At 35.0% G+C, this 17,087-nt stretch overlaps 1 protein-coding gene across 3 annotated transcripts in view; it reads left to right on the forward strand.

Moving 5' to 3' along the window:
- The window catches only part of LOC692570 (ATP-binding cassette sub-family G member 1), a 53,061-nt gene that overhangs the window by 13,222 nt on the left and 22,752 nt on the right, over positions 1–17,087 (forward strand). For all 3 annotated transcript variants that reach the window (XM_038014298.2, XM_038014299.2, XM_038014300.2), the window contains 2 exons: positions 141–415; positions 15,907–16,024. In XM_038014298.2, the coding sequence (XP_037870226.1) occupies positions 277–415; positions 15,907–16,024 (257 nt within the window). In that variant the 5' untranslated portion in view covers positions 141–276. The remainder of the gene's footprint in view (positions 1–140; positions 416–15,906; positions 16,025–17,087) is intronic.

The following is a 17,087-nucleotide window of genomic DNA, read 5'->3' on the forward strand; positions in this document are numbered from 1 at the left end:
ACATACAAAAGAATAATAAAAATCTATTTAACACGTAGTTTGACACTTTTAATAAAAATATATTTGTGTTACACATTATTAGGTCCGTCAACACGGAACTAATGACTCACAAATGTTTGAACAATGTCATTTTGTTACAGATACGAGACAATAGGACCGCGGTGATGAAACGAAAAACGAACTCACTGTTTAACTAGAAGTTTCTTTCTCGAACACTTGAGATATAAGTACAGATTTGTGTTACATAAACAAGAAAGTTGTCACGAAAGTGCAAACATGACGCCCGGCCTCGCCGAAGATATTGGGAACGGCAATAACAATGTCGTGCCGCTGCTGCCAAGAACAACGGTGGAATTGGAGTTCAGAAACATCAAGTGTACTATTAATACATACAGTCTCATTAAATTTAAAATGGGTGAGTTATTTTTATTATTCAGACGGAGATGGCGGTCGATTAAAGACCGTCGCCTGTACCATTACTAACAATGCATTACAATGTAAGTCAAGAGGTCTTCGACACGACGACGACAACATGCACTGAATTATTTAAAATAACAATTCATTGGTCATAAATACGAAGAATTAGCTGAACGGAATGCTACATTGACAATTCGAGCTGTTCTGCGAACTATTTAAAACCTTTCAACGTTTTTTTGTTTACTACTTTTAAATGGGCCATAAATCTACAAGGGCAGTAGGTATATCATCATCCAATTTTTAGTTTACCGAAAATACGCTCCCATTTCGTAAAAGAAGCAACACATTACTAAATGAATTGAGTCTGAACTTAGGCAGTGATATTAATTTTGAACTCTGTAAAGGTATAGGTATGGGTATAGGTAAAAAAAATCAGAGTAGGGGCTCTTCTCACTGCTTACCTTGCCTTCTACACACCACGCTCCGTTAAATCATTGTTAAAAACGCGTTACAAAAATATTAGAATTACTCAGTATTAATCAATTTTCTCATTTAAAATTATGATCCTTTTCCCAGGCGTATACTATGAAGCGTATTATGAACTTTATTAAGCACCAAGCTGTTGTTACATTATAATTACGAATGACACGTTAACCCATTTGGTCTAATCGTAAACCTGTTTCGGAATGTTAACGTAGGTCAGGGACCTTCAGCGTAAGCTTAGAAAACGGAACACGCAACATAAAAATTGATAAAATAGAACGAATCGTGTTACGTATTTTACTATTCGTTGAAGGTAAAGGCGAAACAATGTGCTTTGAATTTGAATTATTCAACTACCTACCGTTCAGAAACAAACAATAGTAAAACAAATATTTTGTTAATAATTTTAAGTTCTTTTATCGATTTATTTATTTTCCTCGCTTGTTCAATGTTAATGACTCATTTAAAAGAAAACTTTCCTAGAGTCAAACAGCTGATAATAAAGAAATACAATAGCTATTATTCCTTACCACAAATGCTTGGCATATTGACGATGAACACAAAGCTGTTGTTAAAATATTCTATATTGCATATAATTGTCTAATAAATATTACTTCCTAAAATTATCGTCAGAATTATAGACCTTTACCACTGAACATAAATACTTGTACTCTGGCTGAGCCCTTGCTCGCCCACCTGTCCTTATGAAACTGGAATGGCCTCCGGGCTACCAGTAAACCCTCAATCATAAAAAAAAAACAAAAACTTGCAGTTTTAGTGAACCAATTTGATGCGAAGGAGGCTGGTGGACACTCGACCCTCATTAAAGTCAGCTGACATCGCGAGTCAGTTAAATTTAGTTAAGTTCGTTCCAAACCTTTATTTTTTCAATAGCGATTTTGTAATTATTTGGTAAATCACCTGTACCCTATATTTAGTGTGTTTAATGTATTTTTTTATTTTTTTAAAACATACATTTTACCACAAATGGAATACCCCAGGGCGCATTCATTCACGTAACATGTTATTTCACTCTTAGCATTTCTCGGTTACAAGGGTCAATGGCCCTTCTAAACGTCAGAAGCCGTGTGCCCTTCTTTAAAACCGGAACGTTTTTGCTTGTCAACAATCTGCATTGAAAATTTCTGGGTCATTTAAAATGATTATGAAAGTAATATCTTTTTATTACGCAATAATATAGCATACGAAATTTTATTTGATTATTATATTTCTACAGTATAATACATATATGTAAGTACATCATGTATGTTTAATGAATAATATTTAAAGTAGGTATATAACCGAGTTGTCGTGATTGAATGTATTAATACAACAATAAAAAAACTCGATGTCATCATATCTTTGACCTTAACAACAGGCGAGCTATGACCAAATTGACCCAGCCCGATCGTTAAGGGTCATCGTCGCGCCTGGACATCAGCAACATCATAAGAACGTTTCTTGTTTATTACTCAGAGTGATACTAGTTGATTTGAAAGCTCGCAATCGAAGATAGATAGTGGACCTCCATCATCATCATCATCATCATTTTCCTGCCTTCTCCCAGTCACCTGAGGTCGGCGCAAAATGTTTTCTCCTTCCATACTTCTCTACCATATACCATTTCTTCGCTCACTCCTACACATATCGTCTTTCTCGTAATCCATCCATTTCTTCTTAGGTCTACCTCTTCTTCTATTTAATTCCACATTCATAGTTAACACTCTCTTACCAACCTCATTTTCATTGTAATATACGTTAACATGTCCTACATTTACTAGCACGATATTAACAATTATACTTTGTAGACTTTTTTTTTGTATGTTATTATGTTTATAATCGCTTTTTATATGTAAGAGACCAAAAATTCTATTCTATTATTTTATAATACGTTTAACTACGGACACCGAATGATATGTTATTTATTTGAATTTAAAAATAAATATTTTAAGATGACAGTGCTTTTAAAATTTTTTTTTTTTTTTTTTTTTTTTTTTTTTTTTTTTTTTTTTATTGCCCTTGTAGGCAGACGAGCATACGGCCCACCTGATGGTGAGTGGTTACCGTCGCCCATGGACTTCAGCAATGCCAGGGGCAGAGCCAAGCCGCTGCCTACCGCTAAATTTACTTGCAGTTGAATCTCAATTTTTAAATAATAAAATTCCGTAAATAATACATGGTACAATAATACATTTTGTATAAGCTGGTATTATCAAAGTATGCCATTGCGAATAAAGATAAATGCAAATTCCAATGACAATTGAAATAAGGGCCAATGTAATCGAAGTCGACAAATAAACATTTAATTGATATAAATTATTAATATGCGGACTGATGTCAAGGGATATATTTACTCGAACAATACTGAAATCCTCTTCAATATTTTTGAAGTTATACTTCTTTAGGCGCGTTATGAAAAATTGATGAGAGTGAAATTTTACGATGCGCGCGCACCGTGACACAAAATTAACAGAATGAAGAGTTGCCCACTAAATCGCTCATTACAATACGACCGACGCGACGTAACTTGGCGAGTCTGAATATAGCCGCAGGTGAACTTTCCGAACCGTACCGAGAATTACCGAATTTATACGATGTCAAGAAAAGGGATGTCCAATATGCGTGTTTGAGGATGTTGTTTAATCGTTTTTTTTTTCTTCAAATTGATTAAAATTTAAATAAATAAAAAAGAAATAAATTTAATAAAAATAAAGTATAACTTCTTACGCGCGTACATAAGTACACGCACCCTTTTTTATTATTGTCGTAATGTACAGACTATATATCAAGACTCACTTGACGCCAGCGATAATTAGAGTCAAAAACCATTATAGTGCCTCCCTTGAGTCTAACTGTCTCCGCTAGATCTGAATGAACACTGTTCAGATCAAATTACATGATTGCTGATTGATATTCAGACATAGGAGAGCCAGTGATTTCCATTAGCGCCGGCCCGAAATACGTTTCACCAGTAATAGGTTTGAAAATTGAGAGTTAGTGTGCTAGGAAAATACACGGGATTAAAAACGCAGAAGTAAAAATTAAATTTTACGAAACAACGCGCGCGTTTATTGGCTTCCTATATGCAGGCCATCCGAATTTTTTTTTTTCGTACCTAAGCTGGTAGCCTGGAGCGGCTATTCCAGCGTAACCGTGGCTAGTAGGTGAGCTCACGGGGCTCAAACCTGACGACGATGCTAACACGAACCCTAGCAAGAGCCGTGCTTCGCAGAATCTACCACCAGATCGGAAACGCGACCCACTGAGAAGATCCGGCGAGAAACTCAGTGGGCTGTGTCTGAGAGTTAATTTAATCGTCGAGCCCTTCGTCGCAAGCGACGGATTCGACGAGAACGGTGACCGGTGCTCGAAGTACCTAAAAGCACCGTTAGTGGATCGGGAGGATCCGAGATGACGCGACGTCGACTGCTTTCCATTCTGTCCGCAGGATCGGGAATGTAGTTACCGGCGGCCACGATGATAGAGTTCTCGTGTCGTGCCGCTTTATCGAAGTGGATATTTCCTACCTAAATATAAACACTGAGATTTTAGTTTAAAAACAATTTTAGGCATAAATAAAAATATATATGTACTTAATTCTGAATCGGGTATGTAACCTTTACGGGTGAGTAAGTAACCTTTCAATGGCTCCGAATTTGAAAAATAATAACAATTTCAAGAATAAATAAAATACAGACTTAATTCTCAATTGGGTATAACTAGTAAGTAACCTTTCAATCGCTCCGAATTTGAAAAATAATAGTTTGATTTTGTAAAAACTTCGTTATCGATTCGACCTAATCGTCTTTGAAACACTCGAATTGAACATTAAAATAACAAATCTTGACCTGTTTTGCGAGAATCGGAGGTCTATTCGATATATTACATTTAATAATACAACTACTGTCAATGACAAAAATATCAGAATTAATTCTTTTCAAATTCTTAATTAGATAAGTAAGGACAAAGGGCATTCTGTGAAATCTTTCCTGCTTCCTGGGTATATTAATACTACTTTCTCGTGCCTTTAGTAGAAGTAATTAATTATCTTATATTTGCTCAAACTTAACCCTCCCACCAAATACGGCTCTGGCTTGCCAATTCCGCCGTAAGTGTAAGGTTTTGATGCGAAAAAGCGGGTCGGTTCTAAAATCGTGAGCTAAATCAGTCACGGCATGAATACATTTTAGGACGGCATAACTTTTAATTTTACTTTTAAGACAACAAAGCTTAAGGTACAAAATTGAACAAAACGATTTATATAGTTAGAATTAATGAACGCACTTTATTCAAACTATGGGTTTATTCAAAGTTTTTTATCAGAATTCTCACAAAATACCGTTCCGGGTTCGTGTTAAAATATTAACTATTCTACTAATCCACCTTTTATTTATTGCTTAGATGGACTAGCTCACGGCCCAAGTTATAATTTGCAATAACTACTGGTGGTAGGACCTCTTGTGAGTCCGCACGGGTAAGATCACCATCCAGCCTATTTCGGTCGTGAAGCAGTAATGCGAAACGGTTAACATAAATAAACGGTTTGAAGGGTGGGGCAGCCGCTGTAACTATAGTGAGACCTTAGCGCTCATATCTCAAGATGGGTGGCAACATTGACGTTATAGATGTCTATGGGCTCTGGTAACCACTTACCACTAGGTGACTGTGAGCTCGTCCGCCCATGTGTGCAATAAAAAAAAACAAAAAAACCCCAGAATACTTCGGAAAATTATCATAGCACTTGATCTTCTCAAAAAATTTTGAGACTTCAATTTCGTATCCCTGCTTTATGGTAGACTAGACGGCGTTTACCGATTGCCGCCATTTAACAATCTATATCTATATCTCTATATATAAAAATGAATTGCTGTTCGTTAGTCACGCTAAAACTCGAGAACGGCTGGACCAATTTGGCTAATTTGTGTCTTGAATTATTTGTGGAAGTCCAGAGAAGGTTTAAAAGGTAGATAAATATGAAAATGCTCGGAATTAAATAAAAATTACAATTTTGTTTTCCCTTTCATGTGTCCCCCGTCGGACGGATTCCTTTTGTTTTAAGTTAATTTTATACAAAAGCTTAAGTCTTTTATTTATCGATTGAGGCACTACGAAGTCTGCCTGATCAACTAGTAATCTATAAAAAAAGAGTAGATTAAATTAAAATTTTAATTCATTTAAGATTTTCTGTTAATTCAACGAGCATAAGGTGAATAATACCAAACGGTATACGTAGTCGATAATAAGCAGATGTTAGGACCCGCACCTGCAACTGACTGCGTGACTTGCAGTGCTTGAAGGTAATACCTGTATCCAAGTGCACGGTCGTTTTGCGCTAACGGTGAGCTGTCTAAACCAAATACTTCTTCATCGATACTTGGCTTCACGGAATAGTTTTTAATCACCAATTTCCATGTCATTAACAATGTGTAAATTTACCAATAATCACTCCTTTTGTACTCACTTGAAACAGAAAACTCAGCGGTGCCCCATCCTCTAACTGGGAGCATCTGATATGCGTCACACTACTTTCTTGGAATTTTCCCTATTTTAATGGATACTGTCTGTTTAATAACTTCGCTCCGATTTTCCTCAAGTATTTAATTTATGTATTTTACGAGTCAAGATAAGACATTACCTTTGATACGTTAACGGCTATCAAAAGAAGTCACGATTTGTTAAGGACATGTTAATATTTACTTACGTATGTAGGCCACATCCCATACTTCCTGCTATAGATCAACATCCTTGAGACGTTTTGTAGTTCAACGATGTACGTCGTCAACAGTAAATGGCCCTAGTTGCCCAAATGTCAGAGCGTTTCACTAAACTCAATGGTTTATGTCTTTAAGATGTCTAATATTTTGAAATTGGTTCTGAAATTCTTTTCATTAATAATAGTTAATTACGTATAATAATTCTGTATATAAATTTTATGCATATTTTTGGTTAAATACAACCTAGATTATGGTAAGTTGTTTGTTAGGAAATGAAAAATATTAAAACACCTTTCTAGATTTAACGAAACGTCGTTCAAAAATTTTAAGACCTAATTTTCTTATTAAATTTTAAAAGCACGGATTCATTAATCTATTTTTTGTTTGCCATTCATTTGTTCATATTACATAACTTGCATTAATTACATTATATTGTGTAGTGCTTTTGGCAAAATATTGCACTTCGGTATTCCTTTTTGTGGTATTTGATATTTTTAATCCTTGTAGATATTCTTGCTTTTACACGTACGACGTGACTGGATTAAAAAGCATGTATATAGTTAAAAACGTTTGCATGTAATGCACACAAACTGTCTGCTCCTTAACAAAATGATACCGCAAGACGAGTTTGAATGTATATTGTTTTTCGTTCATCTAATTTATTTCTGACTACCTTGTATTCAAATTACAAGCATATTTTATAATGATAACAATGAACTTATGTAAAATGCATTGAAAAATATTTTCACAGAGTGAAAGCATATATGAACACGAAAGTAATATTTTGCTGTCACCCAAAAATATAGTTTACTATAAGACATGAGAATGGGTCCGAATGAATCGGTGTCACAAATCTATCTCTTTTTTCGATTTATAGGGCATTTGTGAATTAATTTATCCCTAGGCAATAGAGTTTTTGGCGGGAACGCGAAGATTGAAGCTTTGTGATTTGTTTTATTTTATCTATTTAGTGTTTCTTAAGGTTTAAATGTGTAATAACGGTGGTTTATTAACGGTTTTGATATCTGTGAAAGTACACAAATGTGGGAAAATGAAACAAACCCGCTGGACGTAGCTTCTCGGGATCCTCCAAATAGCCCACTGAAAAGGTCTCAGTAAATAACCACCATTTTACTGAGATTATATTTCATCCCATATCATCTCATCTCATTTCATTTAATTTCACCTCAGTTGATTAATGTCTCAAATTAATCATCTTCATTTCACTCCATATTATCATTTTTCATAAAAAAAGAATATAAATTAAAATAAGACTTGGCCTTAAGGTGTTAGTTACCAGGTCATGAAATCCCATAAAAAAAGTAGACAATATTAACAAATAAGATTATGGGAATGGTTATACCGCGTCTGTCTTGCATTGACACTTCAAACAATAATGAAAGACAAAAATAGTCTGTAAGGTAATCTAACAGCAGGCTCAAAAATTTGGATCAGTAGATAACACAGTAGATAACAAACAGTTAAGCAAGATTATCATGCAAAGCACCGAGCAAAGTATTTGCTTGATGTCAACATTACTCATCACAGGGTACATAATTAAGAAAATGAGGACACTTATAGAACAATAATAAGTAAATGCGCCACCCACCTTGAGATATAATTTCTAAGGTCTTAAGTATAGTTACAAAGGCTGCCTCACCCTTCAAACAATTATAATTTGCGTAATTATTGGTCGTAGGACCTCTTGTGAGTCCGCGCGGATGGGTACCATCGCTCTGCCTGTTTCTGCCGTGAAGCAGTAATGCGTTTCGGTTTGAAGGATGGGGCAGCCGTTGTAATTATACTTGAGATCTTAGAACTTATATCTCAAAGGGGATGGCGCATTTACGTCGTAGATTCTATAGGCTCCAGGAACCATTTAACACCAGGTGGGCTGTGAGCTCGCCCAACCATCTAAGCAATAAAAAAAATCATACAATTCAGGTTCTCATACGATTCAGGTTCTCAATGGATTCTTTAGTATAATTCAATCAAATGTACGGGTCTTCATAATGGCTAAATCTATGATGTCTTTTGCAATGTTCAAACAGTTGTTGCGTATTTCTAAATTAGTCACACATCACTGAGCTCTTTGAAGGACAAATCAAATGACTAGTCGCAAATGAATACTCAGTTGAATTAGTGAGTTTCCATGACGGACAACACATTTCTATCTGAGTTGTACTTCTGTTTTTAAGGTTATGAATGAAGAAAAAAACAGAACCCTTAAAAGAATACTTCGTTATCTGTCCCGACACTGATAATTGTTGTTCTCAGGAAATGGAATTAAAATTGGAATTAAAAAAATCATATAATTTTTAGATTCTTAGTTAACGTAACCAAAAAAATAAATGCTGATTAAAAGCAAACTAAAAGCTTACAAAGCGTAGGCCTGACGAAATGAGATGCTCGCGTAATTTCCAGTTAACAGTAATCACTATTTTCTCATAAAGTACAGACTTAATGAACTCACCTGTACAGACAGCTAGGTGAGCAAGTGAATGATAACATAGCCTATCGACCTTCGTTATATCTAAGGCAATATTGCTAGCATTTTAAAAACTCCTTTCTGGTCTCCTTCGGAGGCGCTCGGGCAGCTGTTAGCAAACCCCACCCCTCCTGGCTGAACCTTTGCTCGCCCACCTGTCCTGATGAAACTGAAAGGGCCTCGAGGCCACCAGAAATCCTTCAATCATAAAAAAAAACTCCTCACTGTTAGTAGGGCATATTATGAGCTCGCACTGATAGATAAGCAATTTTGAAGTTCCAGTTTGAAGCGTACAATATCCCGGATGTAATTCTATTGAGATTTCAACGACTCTTTTCGAGAGAGTAAGGGTGAATGGCATCATCTATATATTAATACGTGAAGCCAAAACTTTGTATCACTTTTTACGAAAATTGCGCGGACGGAGGAGTATGAAATTTTCCACACTTATAGAGAATATAGAGAAGAAGTGCACAATGCTAATATTTTTTAAAATAATGCATAAAAGATACATTAAATCAATAAAGAAAATATTACACACACTACATACCATGTATTTGACGCACACACGCATGCATACTATTTATTGTCAAACTTTTGCTCTTGACGTCCGTGGTCAAATTGAGAATAAATTAAATATTGTTTGTCTTTATTAATAAAAATTTATCGTGTAGCCTTGGCGAAATTTGTGATTATAGTATGTGTACAAACTTACAATTCCTATTAATTATAGTCGAATTTCGACTACTGCGGGACCACTAGTTTACTTTATTAGCGCTATGACCTCAACTAACCACTCTATTCCAAATGGACCCGGAGGTCGTATAACCGTAAAAAGTAGTGAAGAAAAGAATTTAATAACGCAAACGAATTAACCGTTTCTGAAATCAAAATTAATTAAAAAATAAACTAAAATTTACGCCTGCTTTTAATTTTGTGTGCAAAATGAACTTCCTTAAACGGGAACTAACCTTAATGACGGAACATTGTTGTGACGAAATGTCATGTCTCTTAAAAATCTCTTATCAGAACTGTTAGTTTTCAGGGTTCAGTGACTTTCAATTCAAAAAACAATCAACCATAGCTTTTAAATCTATTATAATAAAAAACCAGTTTATTTTATCAATCAATCATCATCTACAATCATCTAGGATCTAGGAACCGTCAAGGATTTTCGATTGTCTCCGATGTGGTATTTCCTGTCTTTATTATTCCATAGGTATCGAGCCTACATGACTGTAGTCACACCGACACAAACACGAACCTCCTATCATTTAAAATTGCAATATAACTCTTTAGAGATTTTGTTTTCTGATACACAGTGGATCATTTATTGTTGCCTAAATTAATGAATACGTAATTGGCGACGAAAATTACTTTTAAAAAAAATAGGAGTTATGGCTTTGATGATTAATTTTTCGTTGAAATCAGTGCATACAGCTTAAGTTAAGTCCATTTTAATTCATGGGATAGATCTACATACTATTACATTCAAATACACCGGAACTCTTCATAATGAAATATAAAATGTAAAGTGATTGATGTATGTACATATTTTTATAGTTACGTAATATTTAGATGGCTTAAGTTCTCATAAACAGTTCCAGAGAACAGCAAAACCCTAGCACTACCGCGACCACCTAATCGTCACTAATAATACATAAGACTGGTCGATTGCCACGAACTGAGTTTGGCTTAGCAAGACTACCACAGGGTTCAATATTCTTTTTTTATCCTTCTTTTAAAGACATATAAAACGGTGTAAGTTCTTGTTTATGAAGTTATAAATAAACGAAAATTATTTTCTCAATATTTGGGTAATAACTGGTCATAAAGCGCATTTCGAGCCCGCATAAGTAAATATCTCGATACTGTCGATTTCCGTGGTGAAAAAGTCGCGCGTTCCAATTTGGAAGATGGGGTAGCCGTTGTACTCTTCTCTTTACTATCAACTACCTCCGTATTTTAATCACAAGGCAATAGATAGATAATATCGATTGAAATATACACACATAGTACATTAATATATACACATACACATTATTAGTATTAAGTTAAATAGAATATGATGCATTCACAGTGTCCTAAAAAAACGATCCAGCGAGAAACTTAGTGGGTTAGCTCTTAGCTCTGTGGATGCAAAAATGGAAAAAGAGGACAAACCGATCAGTCTGTCTCTAAAATCTTACACACAATCTTCAGTCTACATCCCAGCATTAAGCTCACAATAGAGCTTAATAATCGGGTATTGACTAAAAATCGTGGTAAGAACTTTTTAAGTTAAATAATTAGATACTCGCAAAAGTTTAAAAGAAATATATTTTATGTATATATTTTCAACAAAAATAATTATTTAAAATAGTTAACAATGAACCAGTACTGCTAAACAATGATAGGCACTGCGTCAGTAATTCATTCGCTAATGATCTAAGTACAACGTGTGAAATGCCAAAGCAGAAATTAACAATCGTAAATTATTCGACAGTTGTCATTAACAAGTCTAAGTACGACCGACTTGATGAATAGTTCGAACTACACGTGAATACAAAACGAACGAGTCACGATTGTTTTCATAATAATAGTTTCTTGACGATTATTAAAAAAAATGTTTTTAAGTCGAAACTTTAGCATCGTTTTTTTCCCCTACCTATGCTGATAGCCTTGAGAGGCTATTTCAGTTTCATCCTAGCGTGTAGGTGAGCTCTCGGAGCTCAAACCGGAAGTGTTGCTAACATTGGCCCTAGCAAGAGTAGTGCTTCGCAGAATTTACCACCGGATCGGAAACGCAACCCACTGAGAAGATAGCATCGTTGAGATGCAGAAGATAGAAGGTAGCATCGTTGTGATTCGAAAGTCGATGAAACGAAAAAGTGACAGTAAAAAGAGACAGACACATAAATTAATAAGATTTAATATGGGAGAAAACGAGATAGGAAACGTCACACAGTGTTTCTTACATTCGTGGTTCTCTTTGTGCTCTGCTACGTACTTAATATTCGTACTTAATACATTCTGTGATAAATAAATCTTTATAAAATATACGAATAAAATGTAAAATAATTATCAAACTTTGTATCACTATGATCATTACTAAAACCTACAATAATTATCCTCTTCCCAAAACTTTACATTCGTCTCATTATCTTGAAGCCAACATTTTTTAAGGATTCACTTCTACCACGTGTGAGTTGCGCACGTTTATATATTTATTAGTAAGTAGTAAGAAGGTAATGAAGAATAGGGATTGAAGTTCTGAAAGTCACTTTTGACGTTCACCTGATAGTTGCTTACCGCTTAGATCTAAGTGGCTCAGTGACGTACAACTCGAAAGCCAAAAACAAGTTAATAATAAATGAAGCACCTAATATTTCCAATAAAGAAAAACTACAAAACTACCTAAAATCAACCGCTGTTTGTAATAAAATACATGTCGTAAAATTTATGAACTTTCAGTAATGACTAATTAAATTTAACATTTAACTTTTGTGTTCCTAAAATTTGTATCTATGATTTATTATTATTCATTCATTCATTACTGGTGGTAGGACCTTTTGTAAGTGCGCATGGGTAGGTACCACCACCCTGCCTATTTCCGCCGTGAAGCAGTAATGCGTTTCGGTTTGAAGGGTAGGGCAGCCGTTGTAACTATACTGAGACCTTAGAACTTATATCTCAAGGTGGGTGGCGCGTTTACGTTGTAGATGTATATGGGCTCCAGTAACCGTAACACCAGGTTGGCTGTGAGCTCGTCATCCCATCTAAGCAATAAAAAAAAAACGATGGTAAATTTTAAATTTATCAAGGAAACGGAAACTTAATCTGCACAAGCTTATGTTATCATTTCAAGATTTTCTATTCTATGGACGTCATGTAATAAGGGCCTAAATTACGTGAGTTGTTTATGACATGAGAATCGGCGCTCTGCGTGTCCGATGACACGATCACAGTCTAAAAATCTGAGCTGCACACCAATGAAGCACCGTAAATTACAATATCGACATAATAATACAGACCTCGACGCGTCGTCCCAAACCACAGACGTGATAAAAATACAAATTTTAATCATTTTACTGCCAACTTATGACGTCTATGTAAAATCGTCGATAAATGCAAACTCGATATCAAGATACATAATTAATGAACGTAATTCAGACATTTTTATTATTACTAGTGTGTCCCCCGGTAGTCGAAATTCGACAATAATTAATTGAAATTTATAAGTTTCTATATACACTATTATGATTCTATTGTCAAAGACTTCTACTTTGATGAATTCTACTTTTTCACAGATTTCACTAGGACCACATAGGTACACTTTAGACAAATATTAACAAAGACAAACAATATTTAATCTATTCTCAATTGGACCACAGACTATAAGCACCAAAGTTTAACAATAAACATAGAGTATACATATGCGTGTGTGTCAAATACATGGTAGTGTGTGTAATGTTTTATTTATTGATTTGATGTATTATTAATGCATAATTAAAAAAAAAAATACCATTCTGCACTCCTTCACTATATTCTCTATTAGTGTGGGAAATTTCATACTCCTCCGTCCGCGCAATTTTCGTAAAAAGGGATACAAAGGTTTTGCTTCACGTATTAATATATAGATTTCAGTAATTCAGTTTTGGCACAATATGATTACAAACGTAGAAACTCCCTAGACGTAATTCACTCTATTCTATCAGCCAGCAGACGTCCACTGCCGGACATAGGTCTCCCCAAAGCCTCGCCACAAACAGCGGTCCTACGCAGCTTTCATTCGGCGGATCCCTGCGAACCTCAATAGGTCGTCGGTCCATTTTGTGAGAGGCCTACCCATGGTATGTTTTCGGGTACGCGATCGCCACTCAAGAACTTTTCAGCTCCAACGACCATCCGTTCTACGAGCAATGCTACTCTGCCCAATACCAATTCAACGTCGCAATTCACTCTACTTCATTTTAAAATTGGAGTATTCACAATTTATGTTTACGTCACCAGCTAATTTTTTATTGCTTAGGTGTTAAGTGATTACAGGAGCCCATAGACATCTACAACCTAAAAGCCGCCATCCGTCTTGAGACATGAGTTGTAAGGTATCACTTTTAACAGTACAACGACTGCCCCGCCCTTCAAACCGAAACGCATTACTGCTTCACGGCAGAAATAGGCAGGGCGGTGGTACCTACCCGTACGGACTCACAAGATGACGTACCACCTGTGCTCAATAATTATAAAAAAGTAGACAGTGGCTTAATGAATCATCAATGATTCGGAATAGTATTTCAGTACTTTATTTTATTGTTTAATGTAGCTCTTCCACTAAATCTAAGCTTAGTACATATATATGTCATGTGTTACAAAGGTGCGTAAGTTCATATTAACGTCCTGCATCTTTCTGCCCTAGAGCTAACATAGATACATTAGATCTGAGTACCAGAAAAATTATGAAACCGACTGAACCTAAACAGAAAAATAGACACAGAATAGTACTCATATTTACTAGGTATTTTGGTCGTACATATAAATCGTATCGTCGTATCGTCGTACGTATAAATCATTAAATTCGAATACTCGAATTATAATGACCACTAAAAGATTCACTTAAAACTTAAGCTCCTACGTATTTCAATTTACTGTAGATTTTATTGAATTTAAACAACGACCAATAACAAGGCAAGGACATTTGACTCGTGACAAACACTGTCTTCATTTATAAAAAGTGATTCAACAATCCTGAAAACAGTGGACAATCTTGTTTAGAGTTTTTGGTGATGTATATGATGCTATGGTATATAATACAACAGCCATTGTTTTGAAAAACTTCAATCACGGAATTTAAACAATGACGAATCCAATATTTGAAATGTTGATGATTGAAAATTTAACTCAACAGTATTTTTAGTTGCGATTTTATTATCAGATGAGAGTTGTTCTATTTTAAAGTTCATGATAATCTTAAGTATTTTCAGTATTCATTTTAGTTTATTTCTAACCCTAAATGACAATATTTGGAAATTATGAATCTAATAATATTCTTTAAAAAAAAACTGCATGCGTCCTGCCAGGAAGACTGGTTTATTATCTTTTTACCACTGTCAAAAGAGTTTACATATCACTTGATGCTAAACGGATATTAGAGTAAAAATCACTAAAGCCGTACCATTTCAAGCAACAGAAAAGCTCGTGGCGGACGGAACACATAGAGATACACAAGAAAACGAAGACGCGGCCGCCCATCTTGATGATGACTGCACTGAATTAATCACCACGGTGCGATGCAGCGCTGTTATTAACTGGGTCAGGCTCAAATTACGGCCTTCCATAAGTACGCTTGATAGGCATTAGATGAAACTATCTAGACAGAAAACATACGAAAGAGGATAGCATACTGGATTTTTCTAAATAATAGGTCTTTTGATATAAATATACCGGCGTAGTATTATAGAGTCGTGATTAAGCCATACTTCAAACCGGAACAGCATATCCGATCACGTATAAATAAATAGATTTAATAATATATCCCAACATCAATTAAATTAACTAAGTAACATTAATTATTATAGAGTTCTCTCAATGATCGACATTCGACCAATAAACACTGACACCTCAAAATTTCGATTGAATTTACCTATTACATTTTGTGCTTTGTTTCATTATTGACATTTTCAAAAAAATAAACCATTTTTTTAACTCTAAATCTTGTCAATAGCTACGAAATAAAACGAAGAAAATCCGTCGACAAGCTGAGGAAAAAATTATAGTTAAATGTTTTGACTTTGCCTATTTATATGTGGATCTGATTGTTGACAGAACAAAGACAAATCCTGAAGGGAGTGTCAGGATGCTTCAAGCCAGGAGCGCTAACTGCCATCATGGGTCCGTCGGGTGCGGGCAAGACAACGCTCTTGAACATACTCGCCGGGTATTCGTAAGTACCTATGGTTTTATTGCACATTCTCACCGACCAAATAACTCGGCCAATATAATTCATTCGTGGACTGCTGGAAGAGGAAGTCATGACTAATTAAAAACCTATATCGATATTGTGAATGACTAGCGGCCCTCTCCGGCTCTGCTCGGGAAAACAAAAATTTCAAGGATATTTGACGTATTTTATATTAATTAGATTTAATTTTTTTAAAAGGGTTTTTTTTACCCCTTCGGTTACATTATTCGAGTTTTAGTAAGGATACCTAATTTGTTTCAAAAAATATTATAGCCTATGTCACTTGGGAATAGTGTAGCTTCCAAACAGTAAAGGAATTTTTCAAATCGATTCAGTAGTTTCGGAGTCTATTCAATACAAACAAACAAACAAATCTTTCCTCTTTATAATATTAGTATAGATAAACCGCCTGCGGGAATTCCATTAAAGATTTTTTTTATCTGTCAGTATTGAACAATGTGGGGTCGAAGATAGATTATGTACGGAACTTATTATACAGAATAACTAAATCTCGCATGGAGCCCCATCGACTAATGTGAAAACGTATGCGAACCGTTTACCAATGAAAATAAGCACTTATTGTGAAGTGTAGAATTTACGCTGGCGTTTACATTAAAAACGAATATAATATACATATAAACAACTCATAAAATTCAATAAACCGGAGAAACAAAGAAATTTTGAAACGCATTGTAATTTGTCATTGTGTGTGGATATTAACGAGTATGCTAGTTTTACTTTAGTCCGTGCTATCCAAACGTAATAGATATTCAAACATTGTTGTCGATGCATTGATATTATTCTAATAAAACCGGTCAACCGTATAATTTATGCGGCCCGATATTTTGTGCGTCACTGTAATAATAATTGTCGATGACGAATTTTCGATAAAATATCCAGATAACCCTTCTGAGGTCTGAACTATTCCATATTATTAGGAGTATTATAAGGATGTTCATTACAGTAAAATAAATAAAACATAAATCTATAGAATTTCTACATTTCATTTCATATCGTCGCTGTCAAACCAAATCTGCTATGTGCA

Source organism: Bombyx mori, chromosome 12, assembly GCF_030269925.1.
Source record: "Bombyx mori chromosome 12, ASM3026992v2".
Taxonomy (NCBI): Eukaryota; Metazoa; Arthropoda; class Insecta; order Lepidoptera; family Bombycidae; genus Bombyx; species Bombyx mori.